This window comes from Paramisgurnus dabryanus, chromosome 17, assembly GCF_030506205.2.
Source record: "Paramisgurnus dabryanus chromosome 17, PD_genome_1.1, whole genome shotgun sequence".
NCBI classification, from domain to species: domain Eukaryota; kingdom Metazoa; phylum Chordata; class Actinopteri; order Cypriniformes; family Cobitidae; genus Paramisgurnus; species Paramisgurnus dabryanus.
This window is the reverse complement of record NC_133353.1, coordinates 8236225-8264198: the sequence shown is the minus strand read 5'-3', so window position 1 is coordinate 8264198 and position 27974 is coordinate 8236225. Positions and strand designations below refer to the sequence as shown.

The following is a 27974-nucleotide window of genomic DNA, read 5'->3' as shown; positions in this document are numbered from 1 at the left end:
ATAAGTGCCATAAACAAAGCAGATATTTAAAAGAATACAAGGTTTTAATCAAGTCACAGAAAGTAGTAGATCCTTCAATAAAAGTGCATATAAAACATTACATTCATCACAATATGACCACAAGTCATTCAGAATGATCAGATTTCATTTTCACAGCAAACAAGAGTCAAACAATCATTCAGTAATTTAGCAGCATTACTCACAGATGATTTTATCAGTCAGAAATGAAATACTTCTTTTTTTCTTGGCAATATCGAAACATCTTGTTCCGAATCTTAACACGCTTTAATCACAACTAATAATACTAAAGTGCTGCTTGAGATATACAGTATTCTGTTTAAGAGATCACAGTTTGTACAAATAATAGAATGAAACCTGTCAAGATTACCACCGGTGATCAGATGCATAAAAGTCTCACAAGTTAGTCATCTTTTTTTCAAGAAAGGTCATATCTTTTTTTTTATTCAGTTACATGGAAAGGCACGAATGATAAGCCATACCGATTGCTAGTTGGTCAGACTAGTAGTCCTTAAAAAGAGATATTTTACCCAAAAACGAAAGCTTTGTCTTACTTTTAAACTTACCATCATGTCGTTTGAACCCCTGTTGTCTTTCTTTATTTTTCAGAACCCACACACAGATTTTTTTAAATGTGTTGATTTGTGTTTTCTGGTTACTATGGACGTAAATGGTGACTGAGGTGGTGGCCTAAAAGTGGTAAATAAATAACTCAACTTGAACTGTGTTTGTTTTTTACTAAACCTTTTGTATATCTTTGGGAGATGTAAAATGTACGGCATGATTTGAGTGGAGTTTTAACACTTTTGGGTCCTTTTGACGCATGAAGAGGTGGTCACCATCTACTCCCATGGTAACCAGAAAACCCCCCAAAACACTTAAATAATAATAATAAAAATAATAATAAAAACACTGGGGGATCAAACAGGATGAGGATGAAGAGAGTAAATAATAACAAAGTTTTTTGTTTTTAGGGAAATATCCTTAAAACTTAAAGTACCAGCTGGTATGTTTATGCAGTTGACCCCAGGTCATATTTCTCTGAAAGTTGTGAGTGATTTGTTATTTCAGTGAAGTGTTATTTCAGTAGATATGTGTGGTTACCTGTATATGCAGGCAGTTTCTGTAAATAGATACACATTGGTTACATATAAGCTATAGTTTAAAGTGTCTTATTTGTAAATTGTTCATTCGAGTTCAGGTTCGTGAACGAGAGCTAACAATTTCTCCCGTAGTTCTGTAAACGTGGGTCGGTCTGCAGAATTTGCTCTCCAACACAGCTGCATAATTTCATAAAGTGCTTCTGGGCAGCCCGCCGGTCGCGCCATCCTATGTCCTTTTTTAATGCCTCGGAGGTACGTCATTTTGTCTTGGCCTGAGTTTGTAGAAAGAAGATCACAGCAGTGTGATGAAGGGTCATCCTACACCCAGATTCATTACATTGGTGACACTTTACAATAAGGTTGTATTTGTTAACATTAGTAAATGCAATAGTTAACGTGAGCAATATAGTTTTCAAGCAATTATTCATCTTTGTAAATGTAAGGAATAATTGATGACGGGCCATTGAATTATACGAAAATAATGCACACCCAAGGTGTGTCGTGCCGTTACACCGCGGCTGTGCATTATTTTCAAATAATTCAAAGGACCGGAGTCAATTATTCCTCTTATACCACGGTTACCACAAACATTACTCTGGTGCCTATTTTTAAGACATTTGACAAGTAGGTGTGCGGTTATCAGAAATTAATGCATACCCACGGAACATTTCTTAGCCAATCAGAATACAGCATTCAACAGACCCGTGGTATAATGTGCAATAACTAATGTTAACAGTTATTTTTGATTAATAAATGCTTAAATTAACTAACTAACATTAATAAATGTTTATGTAAAAGTATTATTCATTGTTAGTTACACTGTACATTAAAGACACAATATCTAAGATTTTTACATAGCATGGTGTTATATGTTTTGTTTGCATTTACTTGCATTATCTCAAATGTTTATCAACAATGTTTAAATACAGATAACTCGCCATTTTAACCAGCCATACGGCTTATTCATGAGGTCACTTGTCAATGGTGTCATTTCTGGGCTATCCTCAGTTTCCGCTTTTACTGTCATAGACTTGTTTGACTTTATGTGGCACTCCGCAGACTGATCGGAGTATGAAATCAAAGTATCACGAGTGATTTAAAAGCAGTATTGTTGTAATATTTTGATGTCATGTGCCAATCGATCTGCTAGTTGTTGCGTCTAGCATGTGCACCCTGTTGTGCATCAAGCCACACTGTGTGCTTACATTGTAATCTTAAAACTTGATTTCATTACATAAACATGACTTGTAAATCCTGTCAGATCAATTAATGTCGGCATTAAAGAGGTTATGACATCAGGAATCAATTTGGGCTTGATCTATTGATCTACAACAGGTCTTGCTATCATTAATACGTCTTGAAAGTTTCACAGAGCTAGTCAACTGGCGGCCCACGGGCCAAATGCGGCCCGCCAGACATCTTTTCTAGCCTGCCTTTATCACCCACATGGAAAGAACCTATATGTGGATATATGTGCATATATGAAACCTATATGCAGCTTATATGCACATATATGCTGCATATATACAGCATATATGTGCATATATGAAACATATATGCAGCTAATATGCACATATATGCAGCACATATACAGCATATATGCACATATATAATAATATATATGCACATATATGAAACCTATATGCAGCTACTATGCCCATATATGCTGCACATATACAGCATATATGCCCATATATGCTGCACATATACAGCATATATGCCCATATATGCTGCACATATACAGCATATATGCCCATATATGATAATATATATGCTGCATATATGCAAAATTGAGGTGCATATATGTGCATATACAGGCCATAAATTATGTGAATTATTAAATAAAGTTATGATGTCTGCACATTTAAAACATTTACAAGATCTGTCTACGACATGTATAACAAAATGGTTTAATTTAACAGCTACTGTTCAGTGATATTTAACAGCGACAGTAGCGCAGATGGTAAAGCGAGTTGTCTAATGATCGGAAGGTTGGGTGTTCGAATCCCCTCAGTGGCGTGTGGGATTGCGTTTTTTTTTGTAATCGGAAGGTTGGAGGTTTGAACCTTGCTCCTGCAGGTGCAGACTGTCATTGGTTGGACCTTTATTTATGTTTAATTTATTAGCAGCTACAGATTTTAATAATTTTACCAATATATAGGTTAACATATATGTGCATATATGTACATATATGTACATATAATATAGGAAAACGGCCAATTTTATATATGTCACATATATGTAAAACTTATATCAAAACCTATATTGAAACATATATGTTTATATATGTTTTTTCCATGTGGGCAGACTTAAAATCAGCGTGGTTACTTTAAAGCCGTCAGTACACTGTACATGACAAGTGATGGACGATAACCAGGAAGTTATTCCCTGTGGAGAGTTGATTAAAAAAAGCATTGCAGTGTTTGTACACGCTAGCTGAGAACGTCTGTGTTCGCAAGTTATTCATTTATATGCTTTAGTGGTAAAAACTTTTATTGTTGTGCTAAGGAGATTGTTTGTCTGTCTCTGACATGAATAAACACAAAATGTGCTTAAAAGACCATTGGAGAAGCTGTAATTGTAGTGAAACTGCGTAGGAGCTGTCAATCATAGAAGTGGGCGGGACACAGAGCCAGGCCCAAAGCTCTTAAAGGGGAAACAAATCAGACTGTTTCAATCAGAGGATGAAAAACAGCTTGGATAGGTCATAAATAACTACAATTTGTAAGAGAACATAAACTAAAAAATGTCATGTTTCACGCTCTTTCACAGCTTCATCAAGCTAAGCCGTTGTTGTTGTTTAGTGACCTCTAATAACAAAATTACATATTGCGCCTTTAACAAATACAACTTTATTTGTTACATATTTAGTGTTTGGATATCAGTTGTGTTTACCAGGATATGGATCATCTCCGTATGTGACGATTTCAGTTAAGAGGATCCCGAAAGACCAGACGTCACTCTTGCTTGTGTAGGCTTTATGGTCGAATATCTCAGGGGCCATCCATTTCACAGGGAGCCGAACATCTGTCGGTCAAAGAGAGCTGTTATTTTTTCTAGATTTTTTGGCATTTTTAATCTTACATATTTGTCAAATAAATTTCACCTGATGCTATTTTGGGGTTTCCAGTGAGAGTAAATTCTGCAAGTCCAAAATCAGCTATTTTACAGGACTGCATGTCGGTCAGGAGAATATTTTCAGCTCTTAGATCTCGGTGAACTATTTTATTCTCAAGGTAAATCATTCCTTCTGTAATCTGCAAGTTAATTAATTATCACACTGTTGAATTAATTTTAAATACATTAATACTGTCTTTTTATATCATCAACCTTGAAAGAAATCAAATACCTGGATTGCAAAGTCCATCATGAGTGAAAACTCCACATCTTGTTCCTCTTTGTGGTCTGAGGAAAGACAGAAACGTATGAGTATTTTCTGCTAAGGTTTTTTTTTTCAAGTATCCACGATGTTAAATAAATTGATTTTGCTTTAGTTATGTCAACTTTGTTTTTAAAAGTTACAGCAACTTAACCTCTTACACTCTAAGGCTATTTTGGGGATTTCCGCCTGGATTTGGCCTACCCAATTTCAAAAGCTTCTCATACCCACATGCAGAGGTTTACATACAAAAGTTTGGTATCATTTTACAGGAAACCCTTTGAAATTACATAAAACACTGTTGAAAGTGCTAAACATTTTTGTATGTGATGTCAGGCCTCTAATAAACACAAAAATAAATAGGCGCTTTTTTATGTTTTTTTTCTAAAGTCTGTATTTAAAAGTGTATAACTCTGGCCCTGAGTGGTCACGAAACCTGCAGACAGTTTTGTTTGATTCCAGCAATTGTCAGCTTACAGGGGAAAAAGGTATTTTTTCTCTATCATAATCTATGCAAACTTTATTTTACTCCAACTGATGGGAGGAATAATACCCTTTTTGTATTCAATTTCCACCTAAAAACATTTGAAGTGTCCTCATAACCACATACAGTGGAATAAATGCAATTTCTTTATATCATTTTAAAGAAAACCCTTTGAAGTTACATAATAAACTGCTGTTTGTTACAAATATTGTTATGTTGTTTTTCATATGATGACACACCAAATTCAATTTTTGATGTTATAAACACTGTCTTTGAAAGTGAATATCTCTGGTTCTTTGTGCTCTAGCAGTTTGTTTGTTAGCAGCAGCAGACAGTAAACACCCAAAAAAGAATGAACTCTTTAGCATGTCAAATTCAAAAGTTATTCTTATTTTACTAAAGGGAGTGAAAATACATTTTTCATATAAAAGTACTTTGTTTTGTTTGGCACATATAATAAATAGCAAGGGATTATTCATGCACACGACCAAAGAAAATGCTGTGAATGGACTCATTGTTTAGAGTAGGACCTAAGTAAGGGATAATGTAGAGGCAGCCGGTAGTTATCGGGAAATAAGCCCCGACAGTGTGATCAGGACCCGACGCGAAGCGGAGGGTCTTGTATCACACTGAAGGGGCTTATTTCCCGATAACTACCGGCTGACTCTACATTATCCCGCTTATTACACGGCTACTTGTCACATAAGAAAAAAAACTGGACATGAATATGAATTTGAAACATTTTATTGGCATATTTGTTTTAAATTAACATTTTTATCCTTCCGCGAAACTTTGCACAGATACCTTATTAAGATCCTCTGCTTCATACTTGTCTGTCTCCATTTTTTTCTCTTTTAGCCAGTCTTTGAGAAGTTTTAATGCCCATTCTGTATTTTTTTGTGTGTTGGCTTCGTAGCTGTCATGCTCTATTTTGTCAAGTTCAGTCTCAGTAAGCTCTCTGTGTCTTGTCGTGGTTGTCGAGTGTTTGTCACAAGATGGCGCCAAACAGACAGTAATCTTTATTGATCTTTATTGGCGCGGAGCGATCTTACTCGTAAAAGGAGTACCGGCTATGCGTTATTATTTTGGAGCGGTTATTATTCGAAAAGAACGAACCTGCAAATGTCTCAACTGACCAATCAGAATCAAGCATTCCAGAGAGCCGTGTAATAAGATAAAAGATGGTGTGGCTATCTGTGCTAGCTGGGGCAGTTCACACTCAAGTTTCACATATGTTTACAAAAGACAATGTAGCCTTATTCCTGAGAATGAGAGCTTTCATTTGATATAAGACTTGCCCATGTTTGTCATATGTGAAAAATGTGAAATATGTGAATATTAACAGTCACTTCAGTTGAAATGAATTGTAATTCCAAGTAGATTAAATTTAAAATATATAGTGCAAAAAGATTTTGTTACAGTGTTTTATGTACACTACATTTAGTTTTGCTTACCAATGAGAAATTTCTTTAAACTGCCATTTTTCATGAGCTCTGTGACGATACAGAAAGGTTCACCAGTCGTACAGACGGCGTACAGCTGCAGCAAACGCTCGTGGCGCAGATTCATCATGATTTCAATCTCTGTGCTGATATTTGGACTGACATCTAGTAAAGCAGTACAGAAAATATGATCATGGTACAAACAGATTACACCAAGAACAATAGTTTCTATATCACCTTTATGTGGCACTTTTAATGAACAAAGATAACAAACCCTTGGTTTTGTTTTTGTTAAGATCTCTTAGATTTGTTAGATAAACTATTATGTTGAACAAAATGGATGTAGGTTTGAGAAGTGTTCGAATGGCATCAATATGTGCAAATTTCTCAGAAAATTCATATGATTAGCTTGTTTGAATTGAATTGTAAGCTATCATGTTTTTTTACCTTTAAATTCTTTAATGGCCACGTCTGTTGTCCCGTTCCACTTCCCATGCCACACCTCTCCAAACTCTCCACTGCCAAGTTTCTTGATTTTGGTTAATGAACTTCTGTCTATCTCTCGATGTAATTGATAGGAAAGTGTGGGAGGAGCCGGCAAATCCAGCTGGAAAAGCAAAGGACAGATTGGAATTCAGAACGCTTCACTCTTAAAAATAAAGGTGCTTCACGGTGCCATAGAAGATACATTTTTGGTCCATTTGTTGCATAAAGAACATTCAACAGTCAACAAATTTTTAAAGAAATTGTTCTTTAAAAAACGTTGACTAAATGTTTTTTGTGGAATAAAAATTCCATTATTTTATGGTATTGCACCTTAATTTTTAAAAACGTGGGAGACATTGAATCAATGAATATACTGTACTAACCTTTACACAGGGATTGCTGAGTTTCACACAGAGTCCGTTCTGGGCTTCAGAGTAAAATTTGACCAACTCAGGCAGGGTCTTGAAGGGTTTATGATGAACAAGGAAAAACCTCCGGTTAGATTCTCCTTGCTTAATCCTGTAATGTCGAGCATGAAGGCTGTTCTTCACTTTAAAAAAAAATAGAGGATAAAATGTTCAGTCATTGGAGAAGGGGGCGTGTTATTTTGGCTCATGCTGTGTGTGTGACATGTACCTGATAGGTAATACTGATTGTTTTCTTCTGACTTCCACACGAGGAAAGCACCTTCATCGTTCTCTGGTCTCATCAGACATCTCTTCGCCTCGATACGTTTTTTAACATTTTCAAAATACCATCTGAAAATCAGTGCATTTTTGTTAGGTTTTATTGTTGTTTATTTTTAGATTGTTTTTTATAAAAATGTATACATTGTATAAAAATGCAGCATGAAGTAAAAACAATTTGGTTTTGCAAGTCAATTCAACGTACTATTTTTAAATTAGAGTAGCATAAAAATCTATGTCGATTTGACAAAAAAATGCATTTTTTTTTTCATTGTATGAAATGCATGTTCATGCACATTTCTCTATTTCACCCTAAAATTGTTTAATTGTGATAATGCAACGATATAAAAAATCTTAATAAATTTTATTTGAGGGGTGGGTGAAATATGACCAGTGCATTTGTTTTATTGAGATTCCTTAACAAAAATACTATTAAATTCTTCAGAAGAGCAGTGAACAACAATGACAGTACTGTAGCAGCCAAAGCAAAACTCAAAACTTGTGAAACTGGACAGGCGGGTGCATTCCAGTCTCGGTCACAGAATTCATTTCTCTGTGCATTTACTACGATAGTTTATAGCAAGCATTTTTACACAATTCAAATAAATTCAAGGACTTACGGCTTGGCTTCCAAGCTATTCGAAGGTTTAAGAAAGTCCCTAGGCACATAGCCTTCTTCCTCAATAAAGCCTCTAGACTTTTCTGTGCGTTTCTTCACATACACCCAATGCTCATTCTCTTCAATAATCTCCAGAATATCTCCTTTTTTCAGATCTATATCCGAGTTTGTGCGAGATGTATAGTCATATATTGACATATGTTTAAACTTAGGTCTGATGGTCGTCTTCACACTATCCTCCTTCTGAGGGCAACACTGGCAGCAGCAGCCACAAGGCCACACAGAGCTCCACATGTTTACCTTTGGTATCTGCTGTGAATAATGAAAGCAGCTGTGTAATTCACTACATTATCAACTCGCAGCCGTCCGACCGGTTCTCCCAACCCGAGTTACTGTCAGTAAGAGGTCAAGGAAGTCTTTGATGAGAAAAATCATATAGGAACTCCCCAGCTATGTTGATTTAACCTAAACTCATAGCGTGCAAAGCTAGTAAGCATATACCTGTATAGTGTCAACAACAATAATTATTAGTTGCACAGAATTGGAGCTTTGGTTTCTTGTCATTGGTCTTTCTTGTAAAGCACTGCTATGCAATGCAACACGGTAGAATAGAGCTGTATATATAAATTGGTAACACTTTATGATAAGGTTGTATTAGTAAACTATGAACAAAAAATAAACAATATAGCTTTTCTGCATTTATGAATCTTTGTTAATAGTTAACAAATTAAAAATGTATGAATCTTTTTTAAAAGTTAACAAATTTACAACCTTATTGTACTGTAAAGGGTTACTAATAAATTTGACTTGACATGAATTAGTATTCACAAGTCAAGGGGCATGGTTTGAAACCAATTCATTTTGATAATGAAACATTTTATTGTTCTTCACAGTTTTTATACATTTATTTAGCGTTTCTTGTCTGCGGTGCTGACAGGAGACGTAACTGCATCTCGAATCACAGCGTGAGACTTTAAATGATGCTTTGCTTCAGCAACACGGCAGCTGCGCTGTATCATCACCAGAGCGGTCGGGACCACCTGCCAGTGAAGACAAATTTAGATTTAACTGTTGTAGGCTGAATATAAACACAATGGATTTATTTGAGATTATATTTTATATATTCTTCCTCCTTTATGCCATTCCAGCATCTAGGGCAGGGTTCCCCAAATCTTACCCTGCAGGGCCGAAGCACTACAGAGTTTAGGTCCAACCCTAATCAAACTGACCCCCCTTTGATTGTCTAGTGGTCATGAAGACCTTGATTAGTTTGCTCAGGTGTGTTTGATCAGGGTTGGAGCTAAACTCTGCAGTGCCCCGGCCATCCAGGGTAAAATTTGGGGAATCCTGATCTAGGGTATTGATATTCATGGCGAGAACAAGTTAATCCATACACAAGTTTTATTTAGACAAGTTAAACCATACACAAGTTGGGGGAGGGACAATTTGGCATCTCCAATCTGCCTAACTTGCATGTTTTTGGCCTGTGGGAGGAAACCGGAGTACCCGGAGTAAACCCACGCTGACACAGGGAGAACTACCCCTATTTTTGTTCTAAAAACACGTCTTTTCGTCACAACACGTATGATGATGACTAGTCACAAAACGTATTGATTAATGGCAGTGGCGGCTGATGACTGCTCTTTCGAGGGGCGCTAATTAAAAATATGTGTTCGGAGTGTCAGGTGTGTTGCTTGTGTTTTCAAAATATGTGTTTGTTGCATCATGTGAACCATGTGCATCACGTCTTTTGTCAAAATAAGTGCCTGCTGCATACACGTCAAAACCGTTTATGATCAAAGGGACGCTCACAAAATACAAGCAAGACACTCCCTTAACAGTAAACTCTGATTGCGCATGAGATTATGCGAGTATCTGGCAAACGCGAGCGTTTTGTCATAAACCCTTATTTGACAAAACACGTGATGCACACAGGATCTCTAGATGCGCAGAACACATATTTTGAAACTACGAACCACACACATGACGGGCTACATACATGTTGTGACGTACTTCGCATCGAGCGCCCTCGAACAAAGAAGTCACCGGCCGCCACTGATTAATGGTCTTACATATGTTAAGCCGGTGTGCCACTAGTTTTGATAGGTGTGTTTACATTCACATGCAACATATCAATTGCTAAATATGCTTCATCCTAGAGTCAAGGATACATTGATTTGTGGTAAATGAACTTCAAAACAACAGCTACTATTCAATGCCATAACAAAGAGTGGGAGGAACCAGGATATAATTTCATATAACTCAAAATGTGTTTAGCTGAAGAATAGAAGTCATAAACACCTAGGATGGCTTGTGAATGAGTCTCATATAAGCTAATGTTCAATCTTCGGTGAACTATTCCTTTAAAGCAGCAATTTGTAAGTTTTGCCTCTATATCGCCACCTCTGTTTGAAACATAAAATTGCAGGATACTTTAACTTATATTTACCTTTAATAAAAAACAACTGATACGTCAAATGATTAATATAAGCTTACTGTTGTGAATATGTGTAAGGTAAAGAGAGTTTTGAAGACTGATTGTTTATGCATTTGCTCAATGAATAACTTTTTAATCAAATAAAAGTTTGCAGCTTTAATGAGCAGCATGTCTAATAAATTATAGAAATTTAACAAATTGTACCTGTCAGATAATACAGTTCTTGTATCTAGTTGTAGGCTGCTTCTGGTCACTAGGAGTACATAATTACAGAAAATGCTATGCCAGGTGTGTTAATCCATACAGCAAAAATATATATTTTTAATTTTAAATATATTTCAAAAATTGACCAAAAAAATATTTACAAAAATGCATTTTTCACCAACATATATTTTTTGTATATTTCGAAATATATTAAAAATATATATATATATTTTAAAGCATTTATATTCACATTGCATTGAAAGAAAACTTTTGTTTATGTTATAACCTGTGTAACAAATTAAATATATTTTCAACTGCAAAAATATACTTTATAAACTTTTATATTTTTCCATAATGCTTATGGAAGTCTGTACAGATGTTCAGAAGTAATGTATTCCTGTATAGCTCAGTGGTGGAGCATTGCGTTAGCAGCACAAAAGGTCATGGGTTTGATCCCAAGAACATACTGATAAAACATGTACACCTTGTAATGCACTTTAAGTAAATATTAAGTTTAGTTTAAGTTAAGTTTAAGATAAACATGTCTGCTAAATGCATAAATGTAATGAATTCTCACTTGATCTCTTGTGTTGGCCAGCTCAATGTGTTTGCTGGCATCTGCTGAGTTCATCTCTTCACTAACATCATCTCTGCTGTATATCGCTCTCAGTAAAGCACTTTCACATTCTGTTTTGGAGCGACCCGTGAACCGCTAAAAATAAATCAAATATATATTATATTAGATTCACATCTCACATCATGCCATCTGAATGTAAGGATGTTGTGGGTGATTGACAGGGGGTGTTCTGGGAAAAATAAACCAGTTTTCGCCAGTTTTTTTTTTAGTTTTGAGATTAAAAAGAAAAGTTTCTATAGGTTTTTAAAATTAATTTTAATGAATTATTGTCCTTTGTGGGATATTGAAGGATTCTCTTATTATGCAATAAAGACTTTTTATGGGTCAAATATGCATGATTCCTGATACCTGTAAAATGTTGATGGCTCTCCTGTAAAGTTTACTGTTTGTCACTTTGAGGTCTATCATGAAATTCATGTAGATTTTCCCCTTCAGTATATGTGCACCAGTGCTCAGTGCATTCAGACAGCATTTTGTCGAAAGCTCCCAGTGCTGCATCTGTGAAATAAAAACAAAACTCATATTCCTGTTATACGGCTTATACTGTACACATTCCGATATCATAGTTCAAATAGGCTATGTCAACTATTCAAAATGCGAACAAGTGGCTTACCATTATAATTGAGATGTTATCATCTAAAGGAAAAGACCATGGGATTTTCAGAACCGTTTCAAACAAGTTGCACACTTTTTCCTGAAACATATGCATACTGAAAATATTTTGTAGATCTTCATTTTTGTTTGTCGGGTTGTATGGTTTGATAAAGAACCTCTGACATCCACAAAACCTTTCTGTTTGACGTGAAACAAGTTTCTACAGACTAGAAAATGTTAAAGAAGAAATTAATATGTCAAGAATTTGAAAATGGTTCCTCCGTAGCATCACTGTGAAGAACCCTTTAAAGGTCTTTTTTGTGGTTTTTGAAATATGATCTGACTACGTAAGCAACTTTCCATATACCTCGAAGGAAATTCATTTTTAGGAGTTTTTTGCTTCTGGGCAGAACGTCTGATATGCATTTTACTTACAGGAACAGTTTGTGTCTCGAGGTCATGAATGATTGCGTGCACATTTGACGTCTTTCCCTTCACCTGATTGGCCAGCGCTGTCACATCATGAAGGTCATCTTTAAAGAGAAACTCACATTTAATTTTCCATTCGTCTATGCTGCATAATGTGTTGAAGTGTAAGCAGTTTATATTGATTTACCTTTCACTGTAAACAAAAATAAGATCATGTCATCTTGATTCAGGACAGGTAAGATGGTGTGCACAAAATCTATGTGGCCAATGGCAAACTCTGGCCCCTGGAGAGAAATAAATATTGAGATATATCGACCTTAATCTGGGTGAATGCCCTATTCAATTTGATGCGAATGAAAACAAGGTTTTGAAGGACAGAGGTGTTCAGGAGATGTTTACTGTATGTTGTTGTTTACTCTGGTGGTGTCTGTCATTCATTCAGCTGACAATATCAAGAGTTTATATGGCTCTGATATTCTCAGTTTTGCTATATAACTACAGTTAATAGTTTTGTGGATAGTTTGATCTCTAACAAATTTGATGAGAATTGTTCCTCTCCTAGCAACCCTGTATAATAAAATTATGTACCTACTGTATAGTCACGTAAAAGTGAGACTTTTCCGTGACACTGACACGTTTTTCCGCCTTTTTACGTGAACATGTCACGCATTTATGTTTACATGTCACTGTCACATATTTGTTACTCAACTGTTTTGTCCTATTTTCAAACCATTGTCGCCTGGCATTAGGGTTAGAGTTGGGTTTTTGTAAGGATGTCATTTTATGTAAATCTAACCCTAAACCAAAGCGACAATGGTAAGAAAATAGGACAAAACAGTTGAGTAACAAATACGTGACAATGACACATAAACAGAAATACGTGACATGTTCACGTAAAAAGGCGGAAAAACGTGTCAGTGTCACGGAAAACACTCACAAATTTACGTGACTATAGGTACGTAATTTCGTGATAGCCTTTTTTTTTGTTCACATCTAATAATAAAGATTAAAAAAGATAAGGGGTGTTACGATTAATTGTGCAAATGTGCGTTGTCTCAATTAATGAATTTGAATGAATTACGGTGAAATCCCGGAACATCCAAATGCCAGGGGGCGCTCTTGTGCAGAAACACCCTTTGTGCCACAGAAGAAGTAGCATTACAAACGCAGGAATATTTATATCGCTGTTCTTCAAATTGTTTAAGGTATTTTCATGATAATAAAGAATATTTTGAATGATTTTGTTTAACAAGTGTTGCTTTTTTAAATGCACGTTATAAACGACACCGACTCATAATGATTTTAGATTGATAAGGACTTCCTACTGACCAAATGCTGTAGTACACGCACAAGCTGTGCATGAAACACAGAATTGCAGCCTTGCGATTCATAATCGATTTCATTTTTAATGGGACACACACACGATTAATCGTTACAGCCCTAAAAAAGATTACTGTATTATTATTGTTGTTAAACCAGTGGTCTTAAGCTCACCATAGATGATAGATCTCCCTCTTTATTCTTCAGCATTTTAAAACCATTATTGAGGAATCCTCTGACATCACCAAAATCTAAATAAATAAATAAATGTAATTTATGGCTATATTTTGAACTTTTCCCATAATGTTATCACTGTTTTTCATTTACCCATTTACAAATTAATAAATGTTATATGCCAAAATGATAATTGAGATAGTAAACAGCACCTGCTCCAAATGTCGGGATACATTCACTGGCATCAATCATGCCAATAATGCCAAGAGTTCGCCAGCCAATGTAATACACATGTCCATTCCTCTGAAGACTACAGATAACATATTTGGTTTACAAAACCTTCTCTATAAAATCAGTAAATCTTCTCTTTAAAATACATGCAGCTGAGATGTTGAATGATTTTGTGTTAAAATGATTGTTGTACCTCTCTCCTGCTTTCTGAATAAGATCTGTGAGTTTATCACTGTGTGAGTAAGTGCGTTCAAAAATCTTCTCACTCGCTGTGATCCAGGAAGATAAACATCTGAATGACAAATGTAATGATATCAGATTACTCTGTAGAAATGCACCAAAGCGTTGTGGGATTAAAGACTCACTCAGGTGATATTGTCTTTTCTCTAAAGACAGCTTCATGTCCAGCCAGAAGAAGTGTTTCGAGGAGGATTTTAGTGGTGCTGCCTCCTTTCATCCTTGAAGATCCACTGATGGCCTCAGGCTTGAGGAGAAATGAAAAGTTTCAAATAAATCTGTAAATGCATGGACTGCGCTACAAGCTATACATTTTATCAATATGTGTGTTGCTTGGGTTTAAAACGTGTGTCCTTTTGGTTGGATTTACACAGCAAATCTTGATGCCCAGTTCTGTTTTGTTGCCTATTCTGGTTTTTTGTTTGTTTGTTTTGTTTTGTTTTTGTTTTTTGACAACCCGCTTACATCATCTTTTAAAAGCGACTTGAATTTGATATTTGCATTTATACTAAACACTTGGCAAAACAATTCAAGGTGGACATACTGTCACGAAACCGCTTAATTAGAGGAAGTAAAATGTCGTGATATTCAAGGGACACAGACCAAATCATTATACAAGATTATAGAGCTTTATTTCTGTAACAAGACATAAAACTTCAACATTACTCCTCTAAGTGGAGCCGTCGTCCTCCATTGCGCTGCTATGAAGAGTCATGTGATCACGGGTGGAGTTGACGTCATTTGCCAGCGTCGCATTTTCAATGACGCACGACACATCTTGAAGTGGGAATGTCCGATCTGTCTGCTTACATTGTGGATGCAAATGCATGTATCCGATTCATATCTAATTTATTGAAGCCTAAAACCGATCGGGGAACATCAGAATCTATGCACTTTTTCCTGCTTACACGTTCATGGGTCATATCCGATCTGTGCCACAGGAGGGAAAAAACTCAAAACTGAGTCACTTCAAACTTTGATGTATAGACTAAATGCAATATAAATCATTTTTAATAAAAACATCTGCCAAATGGTTGCTAGGGTGTTGATATGCGGTTACTAAGCATTCTAAATGATTATTAGTGCACTTGGGTGCAACAGTAGTTGGCATCAATAAGGTATCATGCATATGGTTGCTATGGGGTTTTGCTTGTATATTGCTATGATGTTGCTACAGGTAGTTGCTTGTTATTTTGGTTTTGAATATCTGTATGTTGTTAATATATAAATACAATGTCTCTTACCCCCACTATAGGATTTAGGATGAAGGCTTTGCCTCGTTTCTGCTCTGTGGCCATCCTCTCTGCAACCTCTTTAAAATGAAACGAACAGTCCTGCATTTGATCATTCCTGTCAGGACAACAGGAGCTTTTTTATTAGTAATCCATTGTGTTTAAGTGATAAAAGCTCAAAGCATTTGTAACACAGAGAGATGCATTTTCTGCAGGTGTACCTGGCCATGTGTACAGGATTAAATCCCAGAAGCACTGGGGTAAAAACGTCTAAATGCTTCAGACAAAGATCCAGTTGCCCAGCAACAAACGGTGCCTTTGACATAAAAACACCATTTCAGGTTACTTCAAGGTTGCATTGATAAGAAGGTAAATAAAAATGCAACTATAACAAATTGTGACAGGTTTGACCTCTTATTTAGGTTTATTTTAATTTATTTTGCTATACACATTAAATAAAGGATTTGATAAAAGACAATAGTTTCATCCATACCGACAAGCCGCATGATATTCCAATAAACAGAACCTGCTTCTTTCCGGCACAAACCTGTTTTGAAGTGAATAAAGAACAGAAAATAATTTAAATATATCAAACTTTTTTGGACATTTATGCATATATAGGGTAAATACAACTTTATTAATTTGCTAGCAACCACTCAAAAGACCTTAAGCCCCCCATAGCAACACCCTGGCAACCACCCAGCGCACTTAAGCCTAATGCTGGGGAGATTTGCACAGGCAAGCACAATCAGTTAGCTTAAAAGGATGGTTAATCAGTGATTAACTACTACGGTAAATCTGCACCGCTGTTTCTTTTGCATTCACCTCATTCAGCATGCGAGCTCCCACCACCGGGTTGTCCTCTGGAGCCTCCTGTGATGTGAGCAGCGCTCTTTAAAAACAAACAGACTCCTGTAATACTGCAGAGTCATTCAGGGTCTGATCTCATCATACGTCAGACAGACATACAGGTTACTCACCTGTCACCTCCTGCTATAATGTATGAAAAGATCTGTTTGTGCTTCTGGACACTCAACATCTGATTAAAGGATCTCTGATGTAGAAAATATCATATGACAAATATGAAATGGGAAATTCATGCATTCTGATTAAGTTTAAATCATATTAGGTAATGTAATATTTTTCATTATTATCCAAATAACAATTAGCCTAAACCTAAATAAAAGAATTCCCAGGGGATACTATTGAAAAATTCAAATCGTAAATGCACTCTTGTTTTGGATAGAAGTCCAAGAATGTTTTCAGATTTTTGGACTTCATTGTATTTCATAGATAACGGGTTTAAACGCTTGAAAGAAAAATCAATAACTCATTGTTAATCTCTTTACCACCAACAGAAATGCAATGCGACCTGACGTTCCGCAGCCACTTAATACAATCAAGCTCTCCTCTGGGTCCTGCAGAAAAAAATCTAGTTAACATAAAATAAATGATGCAAGTTTCTCATCAAAATAGGACTTAGGATTATGTGACTGACCCTTAGCATCATTTCAACCTTCTTGGCAACATCCACCATAGTTTGAATGACAGGTAAACTATTGATTCCCTGTTAAAATATGCATAGTTCAGCTTTGACAAATCCTTAAAAACATCCCATATAAACTCTTTCGGACAGACCTGATGAGAAGGATCTTCATTTATTTTCTTCTCAAATATCTCGGCATCGCATCTTTTCAGTATTTGCACCATGTGTTTAGCATCTGCTCTGTCAATATCTCTGCTGATGGGGTTGGATTTCTCCGTGATGGGCAGAGGGAGCTCGTAACACGACTGCTACCATAGACACAAACACAAGCACTTAAGATTGACTGCATGAGTCACAAAATCATTTCATTACATTTCAGCTCAGGAGGGAAGAAGATTTGTTACTCTAATGTCAGCTCAACCACTTCTGAAATGAAAACACTGCTAAATTCACTTACCGCATGATCCATATTTATCACAAGACTCAGCTAAAAATCAACAAGCATGCATGAAAACACAATGCAAACACCTGTGAGAATGTGCAAAGCACTAAGCATAACAAAGTTCACCATATGAACTTTGATCCATCAGCTATTAAAAGCTGAAGACTCATGCACAGCAGTGTTTGATATGCATATAGGCTGAAGACATGTTGTTTGAGATGTACATTTTAATGGTTTGTTTAGTTATAAAAGTTTGAAACTTCTGAATGTAATCATATTCATCATGTAGGGATATTAAACAGTACGAAGTCAAGACTTTGACTATGTATATTATAATTCAGATCTTTTCTATTATAGCCTACTGTACTCACAGTTTTATTGTACTCCCATCTGTTCTGTTTGTTCTTTTATTATATTCTATAGTAAATCTGGAATCAATGTGCAAGTTTGAATTACATCATAAATCACCACTAACACAGCTGGGGATTGTGTTATTTGGATTTTGTGGATTTCGAGTTGTTTGTGCGTCACGCCGCTATAGAAGGTGAATGAACGACTGAGCATCAGTCACTTACTGGCCACCTGTGGGTCATGTGATATATTGGTATTCTTCAAGCGTCGTACACGAGCGAATAAAGTGAGAAAGGCACAACCGCAACGGCAACATGAGCTCGAGCCGTTACGGACGCCACGCGCTCGCCCCCGGGTGCGCGCAAATGCGCGCTACATTAAATGCGCAAGGTTCGAGTGACTGTTGATACAAAGGATTGGGGAGGTCCGCTGCGGTGCGTTTAAACGGAATCCAACGCGTTTTCTGCAAATCTTAAATCATTAATCGTCATTGGAAAAGAAGACAACAGAGTCGCTCGATGCGGATGATGCGCATTTGGATGGCAACAGATAGAGCGCCCGCGTTTGACAGCGTCAGACAGGAAAGATGCTGATGATATTGCGTTAGATTGTGTGTGGGTAGTCAGTTTGACTGTCTTTGAGCCAAAACTGGTTTATTTATAGTCAAAATGGCTGAAAGAATCTGAAGTTCATTGGCAATTGCATCTGGATTTATTCTTAAGGACGATATGATTCACCTGCTTACTTTTATCAGCCGTGTTCTATCTCTGATCGGATGTCACATCTGCTTTGCATGGGCAAGTAAGTAAACTTATTTTCATTCTGTCAAAATAATATGTTTTATGAATAATAAAAAAAACTATAGGCCTATTGAAATATAACAATGCAGTGTGCCCCTCACTCCATTTGTAAACTGATGTGTTGGTTACCATGACTACAGTGTAAAAGCATTAAAGTGCTGTCATATAAAGCTTTTAGTGTGTGATATGTTTGCCCTCCTCAGGTCCATCTAAGAAAAGCATTAAGGAGATTACTTTGTCTTGGTCACTGACTTTAATTTAATGGGCCAGTAGATTGTGCCGAGAGAATGAACTACTGTAGATCAAGTCAAATCATGACATTTAAATGGCACTTCTTAAGAAAGACTAATGCATTATGAGTTCTGTGTCTTTAACCAGTGCTTCTAGATGAGGCTATTTTCATTAGCTTGAATTGATTTGTCTGCTTTTATTAATTTATTATGAAGATCTACCCATTTTATTCATCCTTTAATTCACTTTAAAGTTTTCAAAGTTGAAATTTGGGTACATCGGCATTCCCTGTTTTTGAAAAAATAATTACTGTGGCTGCTGCAGGAAAACACTTTATTTCTATATTACTAAATACTATATACTACTAAATACTATATTTAAACTAATATTTATCTAGTTAGAAAATAAACAGACAATTTAACAAAAAACAATACCACAATTTTAAATCGAATGTGGATGTTTATACAGTAGGCCTATTTATAGCACTGACCTTGCCATAGCCCCTGTAGAGCAATTTTTGGCAAATTATATAATAAAAAGCTAAGATCAAACACAGTATAAGTCAGAAAAGCTAAAATTGCAGTCATAAATAACTTAAAACAGTGACTGGCAATCAAACAGCATCATCTTAACAAATAGATAAAAAATTCAATCATGCATTGTCCTCAGAGTTATTATACAGTAACAAGGCCTCTCTTTATTAAAGCCTTTGCTGTGCTTCATTGTGCCATAATTTATTTACTGTAAATGAATGTTAATGGATTTTTAAATGAGTTTTGTTTAATTGTCATCATTATGTATTTTATGCCCCACAGTGCCGTTTTAAAAATCACTAAACTGTTGCATATAATGTCGGAGCCGATGGTGTAGTGGGCAGCGCTCCGACATATGGTGCAAACGCACTTCCGGCGACCCGAGTTCGAATCCCGGCTCGAGGTCCTTTGCCGATCCCATACCCCTCTCTCCACCCTCTACTTTCCTGTCGTCTCTAAAAATCTACTGTCTATCAATAAAGGCAAAAATGGCCCAAAAAAATAATTAAAAAAAAAAAAAAAAAAAAAAAAAACTGTTGCATATAATAACCTTTATATTAATAAATGTTCAAGCACATTATTAGGAGGTTGGTATAAATACTGTACATGAATTGTATACATCTGATTACTGAGATCACCATATTTTTTTGTAAATCTCCTAGGCCTGGGCGAAAAATCGATTTAATGAATTAATTCGATTTTTTTGTAATGGCGCATTTTTGGCTGCCCGGGGCTTCCGTAGCGTTATTATAGCATCATCAACAACATCATAGCACACGTGAAACAGCATCAGCAAGCGACAAGTTGTCTGCCGTTTGTACTTATTGCTTTTCTTAATAAGTGGGGGGGGATCGAAAAAAATCGGAAGTCGAATGAAAAAAATAAAATCGGAGATTTTATTTTTAGGCCAAATCGCCCAGCACTAAAATCTCCTAACATTGCAAAAAATATGTGCATTCATTTTTTAAAAAGGATGTGTGTGATTTTTGATGTTAAAATGTGCTCTTTTCCCAGTTTAATACACACAGATAATCCTTTTACCCTTCACCATAGGATGATTTCTCCAAAACGTGTAAACATGTCATCATGTTATTTGAGTGTCAAGCCCAGAAAGTCACAAAAAAACATTGGCATAGCCAGTCATGTGAGTTTGGGGCCGAATCTGTTCAACCACTAAGACTAAAGAATGAGTCAGTTTAACCTCCACAAGACCTTTCTATCAGAACCAGCATAGTTGATGTGTTAGCATAAGGATCTGAGTGACTTTGACAAGAGCCAAATCTGACTGGGTCAGAACATCTCCAAAACTGCAGCTTGTGTGGGGTGTTTCCGGTCTGTAGTGGTCAGTACCTATAAAAAGTGATCCATGGAAGGAAAGGTGGTGAACCGGCAACAGGGTCATTGATGCAAGGTGCGAAGGCTGCCCGTGTGGTCCAATCTAACAGATGAGCTACTGTAGCTGAAAATTGCTGATAAAGTGAATGCTGGTTCTGAAAGATAGGTCCATGGAGTCCATGCCTCGATGGGTCAGGGCTGTTTTGATGGCAAAAGGGGGACCTATATATATTAGTGCTGGGCAAATATTAATCGCATACAAAATAAAAGTGATTTTTTTTTGCATATATGAAAGATATGAATGTGTGCTGTGTGTAATTTTATGTATATATAAATACACAGAGATTCATGTATGTATTTAAGAAACATTTACATAACTTATAAAAACAAAGTTACAAAAAAACCATAAAAATTAGTGCGGGGGAAAGATTAATCGCGATTAATCGCATACAAATTAAAAGCGATTTTTTGCATAAGATATGAGTGTGAGCTGTGTGTAATTATTATGTATATATATAAATACACACACATTCATGTATGTATTTAAGAAACATTTACATAACTTATAAAAACAAAGTTACAAAAAAACCATAAAAATTAGTGCAGGGCAAAGATTAATCGCGATTAATCGCATACAAATTAAAAGCCATTTTTTGCATAAGATATGAGTGTGAGCTGTGTGTAATTATTATGTATATATAAATACACACACATTCATGTATGTATTTAAGAAACATTTACATGTGTATATATACAGTGTGGGGGTAACACATTACAAGTAACATGCATTACGTAATAATATAACTTTTCTGAAGTAACGAGTAAAGTAACACATTACTTTTCAAATGTACACATTAATATTTGAGTTACTTTAAAAAAATATATTTTATATATTCTATATTATATATAACCAAAAAAATAGATATATAAATAAAAATGTTCTGAAATGTGTATATGTATGCGTCTGTGTTTAAATATAATTATTACACACAGCACAGACACATATATTATGCAAAAAGCATCCATGATACTTCACAAACATCATCTATTTTGGATGAATCAGATTACTAAACATGCCTAGTATCTTTAATGTGAAATTAAATGGCCTAGATGTTTTTATGAATATTGCAAAATGTTTATTTCTTCTTGTGTTGTGGTTTTATGTTTAAGTGAATCAGTTTGGGTTGTGCTTATGAATAATTCATATTGGTAATTTGTATTTCACAGACCGCCCCGCAGCTCCTGTCAATGTTTCGGTTACTCACCTGCGGGCGGATTCAGCTACGGTGTCGTGGAGTTTACTGGAGGGAGAGATCGTAATTGGCTTTGCCATCTCACAGCAGGTCATACGATCTTATTACAGTGAGATTCAGCCCTAAGGGCATTTTACATATTTGTTGAAGTCTGACATTTAATGTCTGCAATAACTCTTGATGAATCTGTGTGTGTGTTTGTCTCAGCGTCAGGACGGATTAATGCAGCGTTTTATACGTGAGGTGAACACGACCAATCATGCTTGTGTACTGTGGGACCTTGATGAGGACACAGATTATATTATCCAGGTCCAGTCCATTGGGCTGTCTGGAGAAAGTCTGGCCAGCAAAAAGATTCACTTCAGAACGCTCAAAAGATCCGAGCATTTTCAGTCGGCCATGATGGATCAAGGTACATTTTGGAAAGTTTAAAACATTTTAATTAAATTACATTGAATGATTAAAGATTATATCATTTTGTATTTTAAATAAAACACATTTCATATGCTCTTATTCTGAAGTATTTCATTGTTTAATTCACACAAATTCCTTTTGTTGACATATCAATGTTTTTTCTTACTGGCAGCAGATGGTATTTAGAATTAGATTTTTATCCAGTGGGCTTTAATTGGATGAAATACAATATTACATCAATTTAAATGTATGCATTTAGGAAAATAAAACACTTTCATTCTAGTGTTAATTTTTTATTTTATAAAGTCTACATTGTATGTGTGTTTCCTGGGAATCAAACCCATGACCTGCTATATTTGTTATATAAATATAAATATTGTTGATCCACTTTAATTGAAAAGAAGTTCACTGGACTATGCAAATAATCTATTCTAGATGACCTTATAGCTAACAAACATGGCGTAAAAGCCACAAAATGTCATTGCTAATGATGATTTTTCTTATAATGTGTTATTGTATTATTTACCAGAAGACCCTGCGGTCGAGGGTTTAGACATTTCCAGACATCTTCAGACCGGAGAGATCTTAATTATTATGACTGTACTACTAATGTGGGCAGGTAAAGAACAAATCTTTAATAGCAAAGTGTTGATTTTAGATATTTTTAGACATATGAACACGATGATGAACGGGAATGTTTCAGGTTCAAAAAGGGGTTAATCTTAATCCACAGCTCTTGTGGCATATTGTCGATTCCCACAGAAAATGATTTTGGATTCGTCCCTTATCCGAGAATTCACAATAATCAACATTATCACACAAACTGACTGTCAAGATCTTAACTTGTGTTGAACCTTTAAACCTCACTGATTTGCATTATGTATGCATTCTCTCATCGATCACATAAAAACATTGTAATGTAAAATAGACATTTTTTAAACAACATTAAGGAAAGCTTTTCAATTTCAAACTCAAATGTGGCAGATAATGTTTAGTTCGGGGATTAGAGGTTTAATGTGCATCTCTGTAATCTCTGTGTTGATGCAGCCGTGATCGCTCTCTTCTGCAAGCAGTATGACATCATCAAAGACAACGACTCCAACAATCACAGTAAAGAGAAAAGCAAGCCGCTGTCCGGCCAAAGCACTCCAGATTATCATAATGGAGGCCTGCTGGGTAGCAAGGTAAGGCAACTGACCGACACAAAGATATTTTATTTTCAGTAGACTCGTACACTGTAAAAAAAATCAGCACTGATGTCAAATCAACATGTATTTTTATTAGTGCTGGGCAAAGATTAATCGCGATTAATCGCATACAAAATAAAAGTGCATTTATACATAATATATGTGTGTGTGCTGTGTGTAATAATTATGTATATTTAAACACATATACATTTCAGAACATTTTTATTTATATATAAAGTGTTGGGGAAAGGTAATGCATTACAATATTAAGTTACTCCCAAAAAAAGTAACTAATTGTGTTACTTAGTTACTTTTCATGGAAAGTGATGCTTACGTTACTTTTTTGTTACTTTTGCATTACTTTTTCTTGGCTGAGGCTTGATCTCTTTCAGGTCTTGCAGGTGTTTTTTATGACTAAAAGTTCTGCATTCAGAAATTGCATATTTCATCACAAAAATGTCGAGGTCTGGCCTGCCATCTCAGTTTCTGACTCAAACTGTTCCCACACAAGCGTATACGCATAGAGTGCATAATGTAATATGTTTAGTTTAATTTAGTACATATTTTTATCAAATTAATTAAACTAAAAAAAGTAAATTGCATTAATTTTTTTAAAAAGTAACTCAAATATTAATGTGTACATTTGAAAAGTAATGTGTTACTTTACTCGTTACTTCAGAAAAGTAATATTATTACGTAATGCACGTTACTTGTAATGCGTTACCCCCCACACTGTATATAAACACATGTAAATGTTTCTTAAATACATACATGAATGTGTATAATAATTACACACAGCTCACACTCATATCTTATGCAAAAAATCGCTTTTAATTTGTATGCGATTAATCGCGATCAATCTTTGCCCCGCACTAATTTTTATGTTTTTTTTTACTTTGTTTTTATAAGTGATGTAAATGTTTCTTAAATACATACATGAATGTGTGTGTATTTATATATACATAATAATTACACACAGCTCACACTCATATATTATGCTAAAAATCGCTTTTAATTTGTATGCGATTAATCACGATTAATCTTTGCCCAGCACAAATTTTTGTTTTTTTTTGTAACTTTTTTGTTTTTATAAGTTATGTCAACCTGTCACAAGACACAACTTAAAATAGTAGGTTGTATTGACTTGCAAAACCAAGTTGTTTTAACTTCATGCTGCATTTTTTTACAGTGCTGAACTGTAAAAAACAAATGTTTTCTTTTCCAAATGCTTGACAGATTCACAGATGACAGATTTATTGCAGAATGAGTCGTATTATGTTTTCTTACTATTGCACTGCAGTCATAAAGACAATTTTGAGCATTTTTTCTAAACTTACTTTTATTCCTTTTGTAGTTTCACAGGACATCTTCTTCTATTAGTATCATCAAGGTTTAACCCCCGTATCACAGAATCCAGCCTGTCAACAGACCTGTGGGCAGATATTACATGTAATTCATGATTTGATACTCGAATTCAGAGTTGAAGGCAATAGTGACAAACTTCTCATCTCTTGAACTGGGAATTGTAAAGTAGTTTACGGGTATTCGGTAGTTTACTCCAATAAAGAACCGTTTCCTGGACACTAAATATAATGTACAGTTTCTTTAATAATAATGACAAGCGGAGTTACAGGTGTGTTACTGTAAGAATACGAGTGTTTGGTCAGAGTATAGATGTGTTTTTATGGTTTTGTTGCATTAAATAAAATAACAAATAATCACTTTTGTTACAACAAATGCATTATGTGTGGCATTTTTCATGAAAAGTTGCAAACAGTAAATTCATTATCTGCCACAAATGTGTGTTTATATTATGCATTCTTCATTTCTAGCTCAGCTGAGTATTGACGCTGTGTTGCTTCATGTCACATACTCTTTTAGATTTAAGTGCTTGACTATTGCACAGTGGGGTGGTTCCCTTTAAAACCAGTATGAGGGTCTTCAGTGTTCATTTAAGAAATGATAATGTGCGTGGCAGTAACTGGTAAATTACAAAGTTAGTAGAATTAAATGTCTACATTGGTACTGTAATGTGCATAGATAATACGGTAATTCATATCTTATGTTTTTTTTTACTTTGTTCTCTGAGTGAGCCATTTTTATTTAGTTATTTAAGGAGGGTACACATACAGTAGTAGTAGTTTTGAGCAATAGTTTTTGAATGTAGTTTAAAAACAGTGTTTTATTGCGAAGGTTAGTAGCGGTTCAACCATTGAAATTGATGAATATTATTATTCTCATTATCTATTTTCCAATAAATGGAAAATGTGAAAATTGAGCTTGTGTCTGATTGTTCTTTTAAAAAGCCTTCAGATGTACTCATTCACTCTAGATTGTGCTTTGATAGCTATATGGACATTTAAATATTTTATTATTCAAGTTGCCCAACTATGCTTTCATTGCCTTTAATTGTGGCCATTTCAGGTGTGTTTCAGGTGCTGGCTTATAACCTGCTACAAAAGGGTTAACCAGATTCATTTAAAAATTTCAGCATTATGAATGTGACATTTGCTGTCAATTGACAGAGAATGCATTAGCAATATATTGAACCATCTGTTTATATTTTCTTAAAAAGCTGTTGATAGGTTCCTGTCTGACATCAGAAAAATATCAGTCAATACTCATGTTTTTGATTTGAGATGAGGGAAACATGCATGCATTATGGATGTGACAAAAAGGACACAAGTTTTTGGGAGACAGCATCCTTTGTAGGAATTCTGTGTGAATTAAGCCAATGCACAAACCAGAAGCAATGGAGAATGGGTGGCTCCACAAAGAACAAAAAAATATTTATTTTTATTCATTTTTGTATGTGGATTTTTGAAGAAATAAATGTTATGGACGTGACTTTTTTTAGTTATGAATGTGAAAATTCTGAAATTTGCATGCACTTAACCATGGTAAATAATTTAATAAAATGCTTTAAAAACTTTAACCGAGATTTCACATGGGTATTTAAACCATCAAATATTGACATTCAAGATATCATTATAGGTAATTACTTAACTAATAATTGTGTCATTTTACCTTCATGATTGACGTTTGCATGGATTTATACAAAAGTAATTGCAACCACAGCTTTAATATATTACTATCTAAACATTGATGATTTTTCTAGTGCCCCTTTGTCCACCTCAACTCCTTTATTGTAATTTATTGAAATTGGATATTTCACTGGTTGCCATCCTTCTGTTAGACTGTCTTACAAATAAATTAGGCGGTATAATAGTTGTCAGCTGTTAAATGTATAGGTACACAATTATAAGTAAGCAATTATTAATTTTTTTCAGTATGTGATGTAAAAATGTCACATTAGCAATTATACTGTAAAATATTCAGCATTTTCAACTTGATTTTATATACGTTTTGTCAACTTTTCACAAGCCAAAACGTAGGGCTGTGACGATACATCGCGTTCACCATTAAAAAGACCTGCCTTAAATCGATTCTGAATCGCAAGGCTCCGATTCTGTTTCATGCACAACTTGTGCATGTACTAAGGCTCTGTGATCAGTAGGAAGTCCTTATCAGTCCAAAATCACTATGAGTTTGAGCTTAAAAAAGCAACACTCGTCAAACACAATCATTCAAAATATTTGTATTATCATGAAAATACCTGAAACAATCGAAGAACAGCGATATAAATATCCATTTAGACATTTCCTGGCATAGATATGTATAAAGGCTAGATGGCTTACCGCTGAGTCCCTAATGGCATCACCTGGCGGCCATCTTACGACAGGACGCTCGCTCACTCGTAGCATTGAGTTTAATGGTGAAGGTACTTTTAAATGACCATAACTTGCTCAATTTTCTACCGATTTTCAAACGGTTTGGTTTTTTACAAACGTTATTAACGTGGCTATAATACTGGATGCTTTGACATGTTTCATGATTTTTTTATATATTTTTAGTATAGGTATGCAGTGTCATAGTTACATCTTTGACGTTTATAATAAACCAAACCGTTTGAAAATCGGTAAAAAATTAAGCAAGTTATGGTCATTTAAAAGTACCTGCATCATTAAAACTCAATGCTAGGAGTGAGCGAGCGCCCTGTCCTAAGATGGCCGCCAAAATGCAGACGTTCCACTCAATTGGCCAGCAGGGCGGGCGAGCCATCTAGCCTTTATACATATCTATGTTTCCTGGAATAGCGTTTTGTAATGGTACTTCTTCTGTGGCACAAATGGCGTTTCTACACGAGAGCGCCCTCTGGCTTTTGGATGT

The 27974-nt window shown here is 35.3% G+C and overlaps 3 protein-coding genes across 6 annotated transcripts; 1 reads left to right on the top strand and 2 right to left on the bottom strand.

Annotated features, from left to right (window-relative positions):
- Window positions 1–23: 23 nt before the first annotated feature.
- LOC135736101 (tyrosine-protein kinase Src42A) lies at window positions 24–8925 on the bottom strand. Its single transcript, XM_065254892.1, has 9 exons — window positions 8219–8925; window positions 7549–7670; window positions 7296–7462; window positions 6874–7033; window positions 6439–6591; window positions 4471–4526; window positions 4228–4378; window positions 4017–4148; window positions 24–1393 (listed from the first exon to the last, which is right to left on the bottom strand). Exons 1-9 carry the CDS (start codon window positions 8509–8511, stop codon window positions 1206–1208), a joined length of 1422 nt encoding a protein of 473 aa, XP_065110964.1. The 5' UTR covers window positions 8512–8925; the 3' UTR covers window positions 24–1205.
- A 147-nt stretch (window positions 8926–9072) lies between these two features.
- gckr (glucokinase (hexokinase 4) regulator) lies at window positions 9073–17716 on the bottom strand. 4 transcript variants are annotated; one of them, XM_065254866.2, is made up of 19 exons: window positions 17656–17716; window positions 17351–17506; window positions 17211–17279; window positions 17062–17130; window positions 16693–16766; window positions 16538–16604; window positions 16206–16259; window positions 15934–16028; window positions 15725–15830; window positions 14609–14727; window positions 14437–14535; window positions 14225–14322; window positions 14013–14089; window positions 12706–12802; window positions 12525–12622; window positions 12109–12189; window positions 11844–11993; window positions 11436–11570; window positions 9073–9257 (listed from the first exon to the last, which is right to left on the bottom strand). In XM_065254866.2, exons 1-19 carry the CDS (start codon window positions 17665–17667, stop codon window positions 9126–9128), a joined length of 1788 nt encoding a protein of 595 aa, XP_065110938.1. In that variant the 5' UTR covers window positions 17668–17716; the 3' UTR covers window positions 9073–9125. The 4 variants fall into 4 exon arrangements, with proteins under 4 accessions (XP_065110938.1, XP_065110947.1, XP_073668521.1 ...); XM_065254875.2 differs by having other exon boundaries at window positions 17351–17503; window positions 17656–17704; XM_073812420.1 differs by lacking the exons at window positions 17351–17506; window positions 17656–17716 and having other exon boundaries at window positions 17085–17130; window positions 17211–17241.
- Window positions 17717–18035: 319 nt separating this feature from the next.
- Window positions 18036–26022, top strand: fndc4b (fibronectin type III domain containing 4b). The gene is made up of 6 exons (XM_065254898.2): window positions 18036–18792; window positions 22118–22233; window positions 22351–22555; window positions 23087–23176; window positions 23605–23741; window positions 25099–26022. Exons 1-6 carry the CDS (start codon window positions 18720–18722, stop codon window positions 25138–25140), a joined length of 663 nt encoding a protein of 220 aa, XP_065110970.1. The 5' UTR covers window positions 18036–18719; the 3' UTR covers window positions 25141–26022.
- Window positions 26023–27974: the final 1952 nt, after the last annotated feature.

What these genes read in the sequence shown, in the direction of transcription:
- LOC135736101 (XM_065254892.1), bottom strand. Translation starts at nt 8,511, where the DNA reads ATGTGGAGCTCTGTGTGGCCTTGTGGCTGCTGCTGCCAGTGTTGCCCT. An exon ending in CAATCAGTATTACCTATCAG is followed by an intron (nt 7,463 to 7,548) that starts GTACATGTCACA and finishes TTTTTTTTAAAG; the next exon opens with TGAAGAACAGCCTTCATGCT. An exon ending in AAACCCCAAAATAGCATCAG is followed by an intron (nt 4,149 to 4,227) that starts GTGAAATTTATT and finishes TTTGACCGACAG; the next exon opens with ATGTTCGGCTCCCTGTGAAA.
- gckr (XM_065254866.2), bottom strand. An exon ending in ATGAAGATCCTTCTCATCAG is followed by an intron (nt 17,280 to 17,350) that starts GTCTGTCCGAAA and finishes ATATTTTAACAG; the next exon opens with GGAATCAATAGTTTACCTGT. An exon ending in GAAAAGACAATATCACCTGA is followed by an intron (nt 14,536 to 14,608) that starts GTGAGTCTTTAA and finishes TTTGTCATTCAG; the next exon opens with ATGTTTATCTTCCTGGATCA.
- fndc4b (XM_065254898.2), top strand. Translation starts at nt 18,720, where the DNA reads ATGATTCACCTGCTTACTTTTATCAGCCGTGTTCTATCTCTGATCGGA. An exon ending in GCTTTGCCATCTCACAGCAG is followed by an intron (nt 22,234 to 22,350) that starts GTCATACGATCT and finishes TGTTTGTCTCAG; the next exon opens with CGTCAGGACGGATTAATGCA. An exon ending in GAGGCCTGCTGGGTAGCAAG is followed by an intron (nt 23,742 to 25,098) that starts GTAAGGCAACTG and finishes TTCCTTTTGTAG; the next exon opens with TTTCACAGGACATCTTCTTC.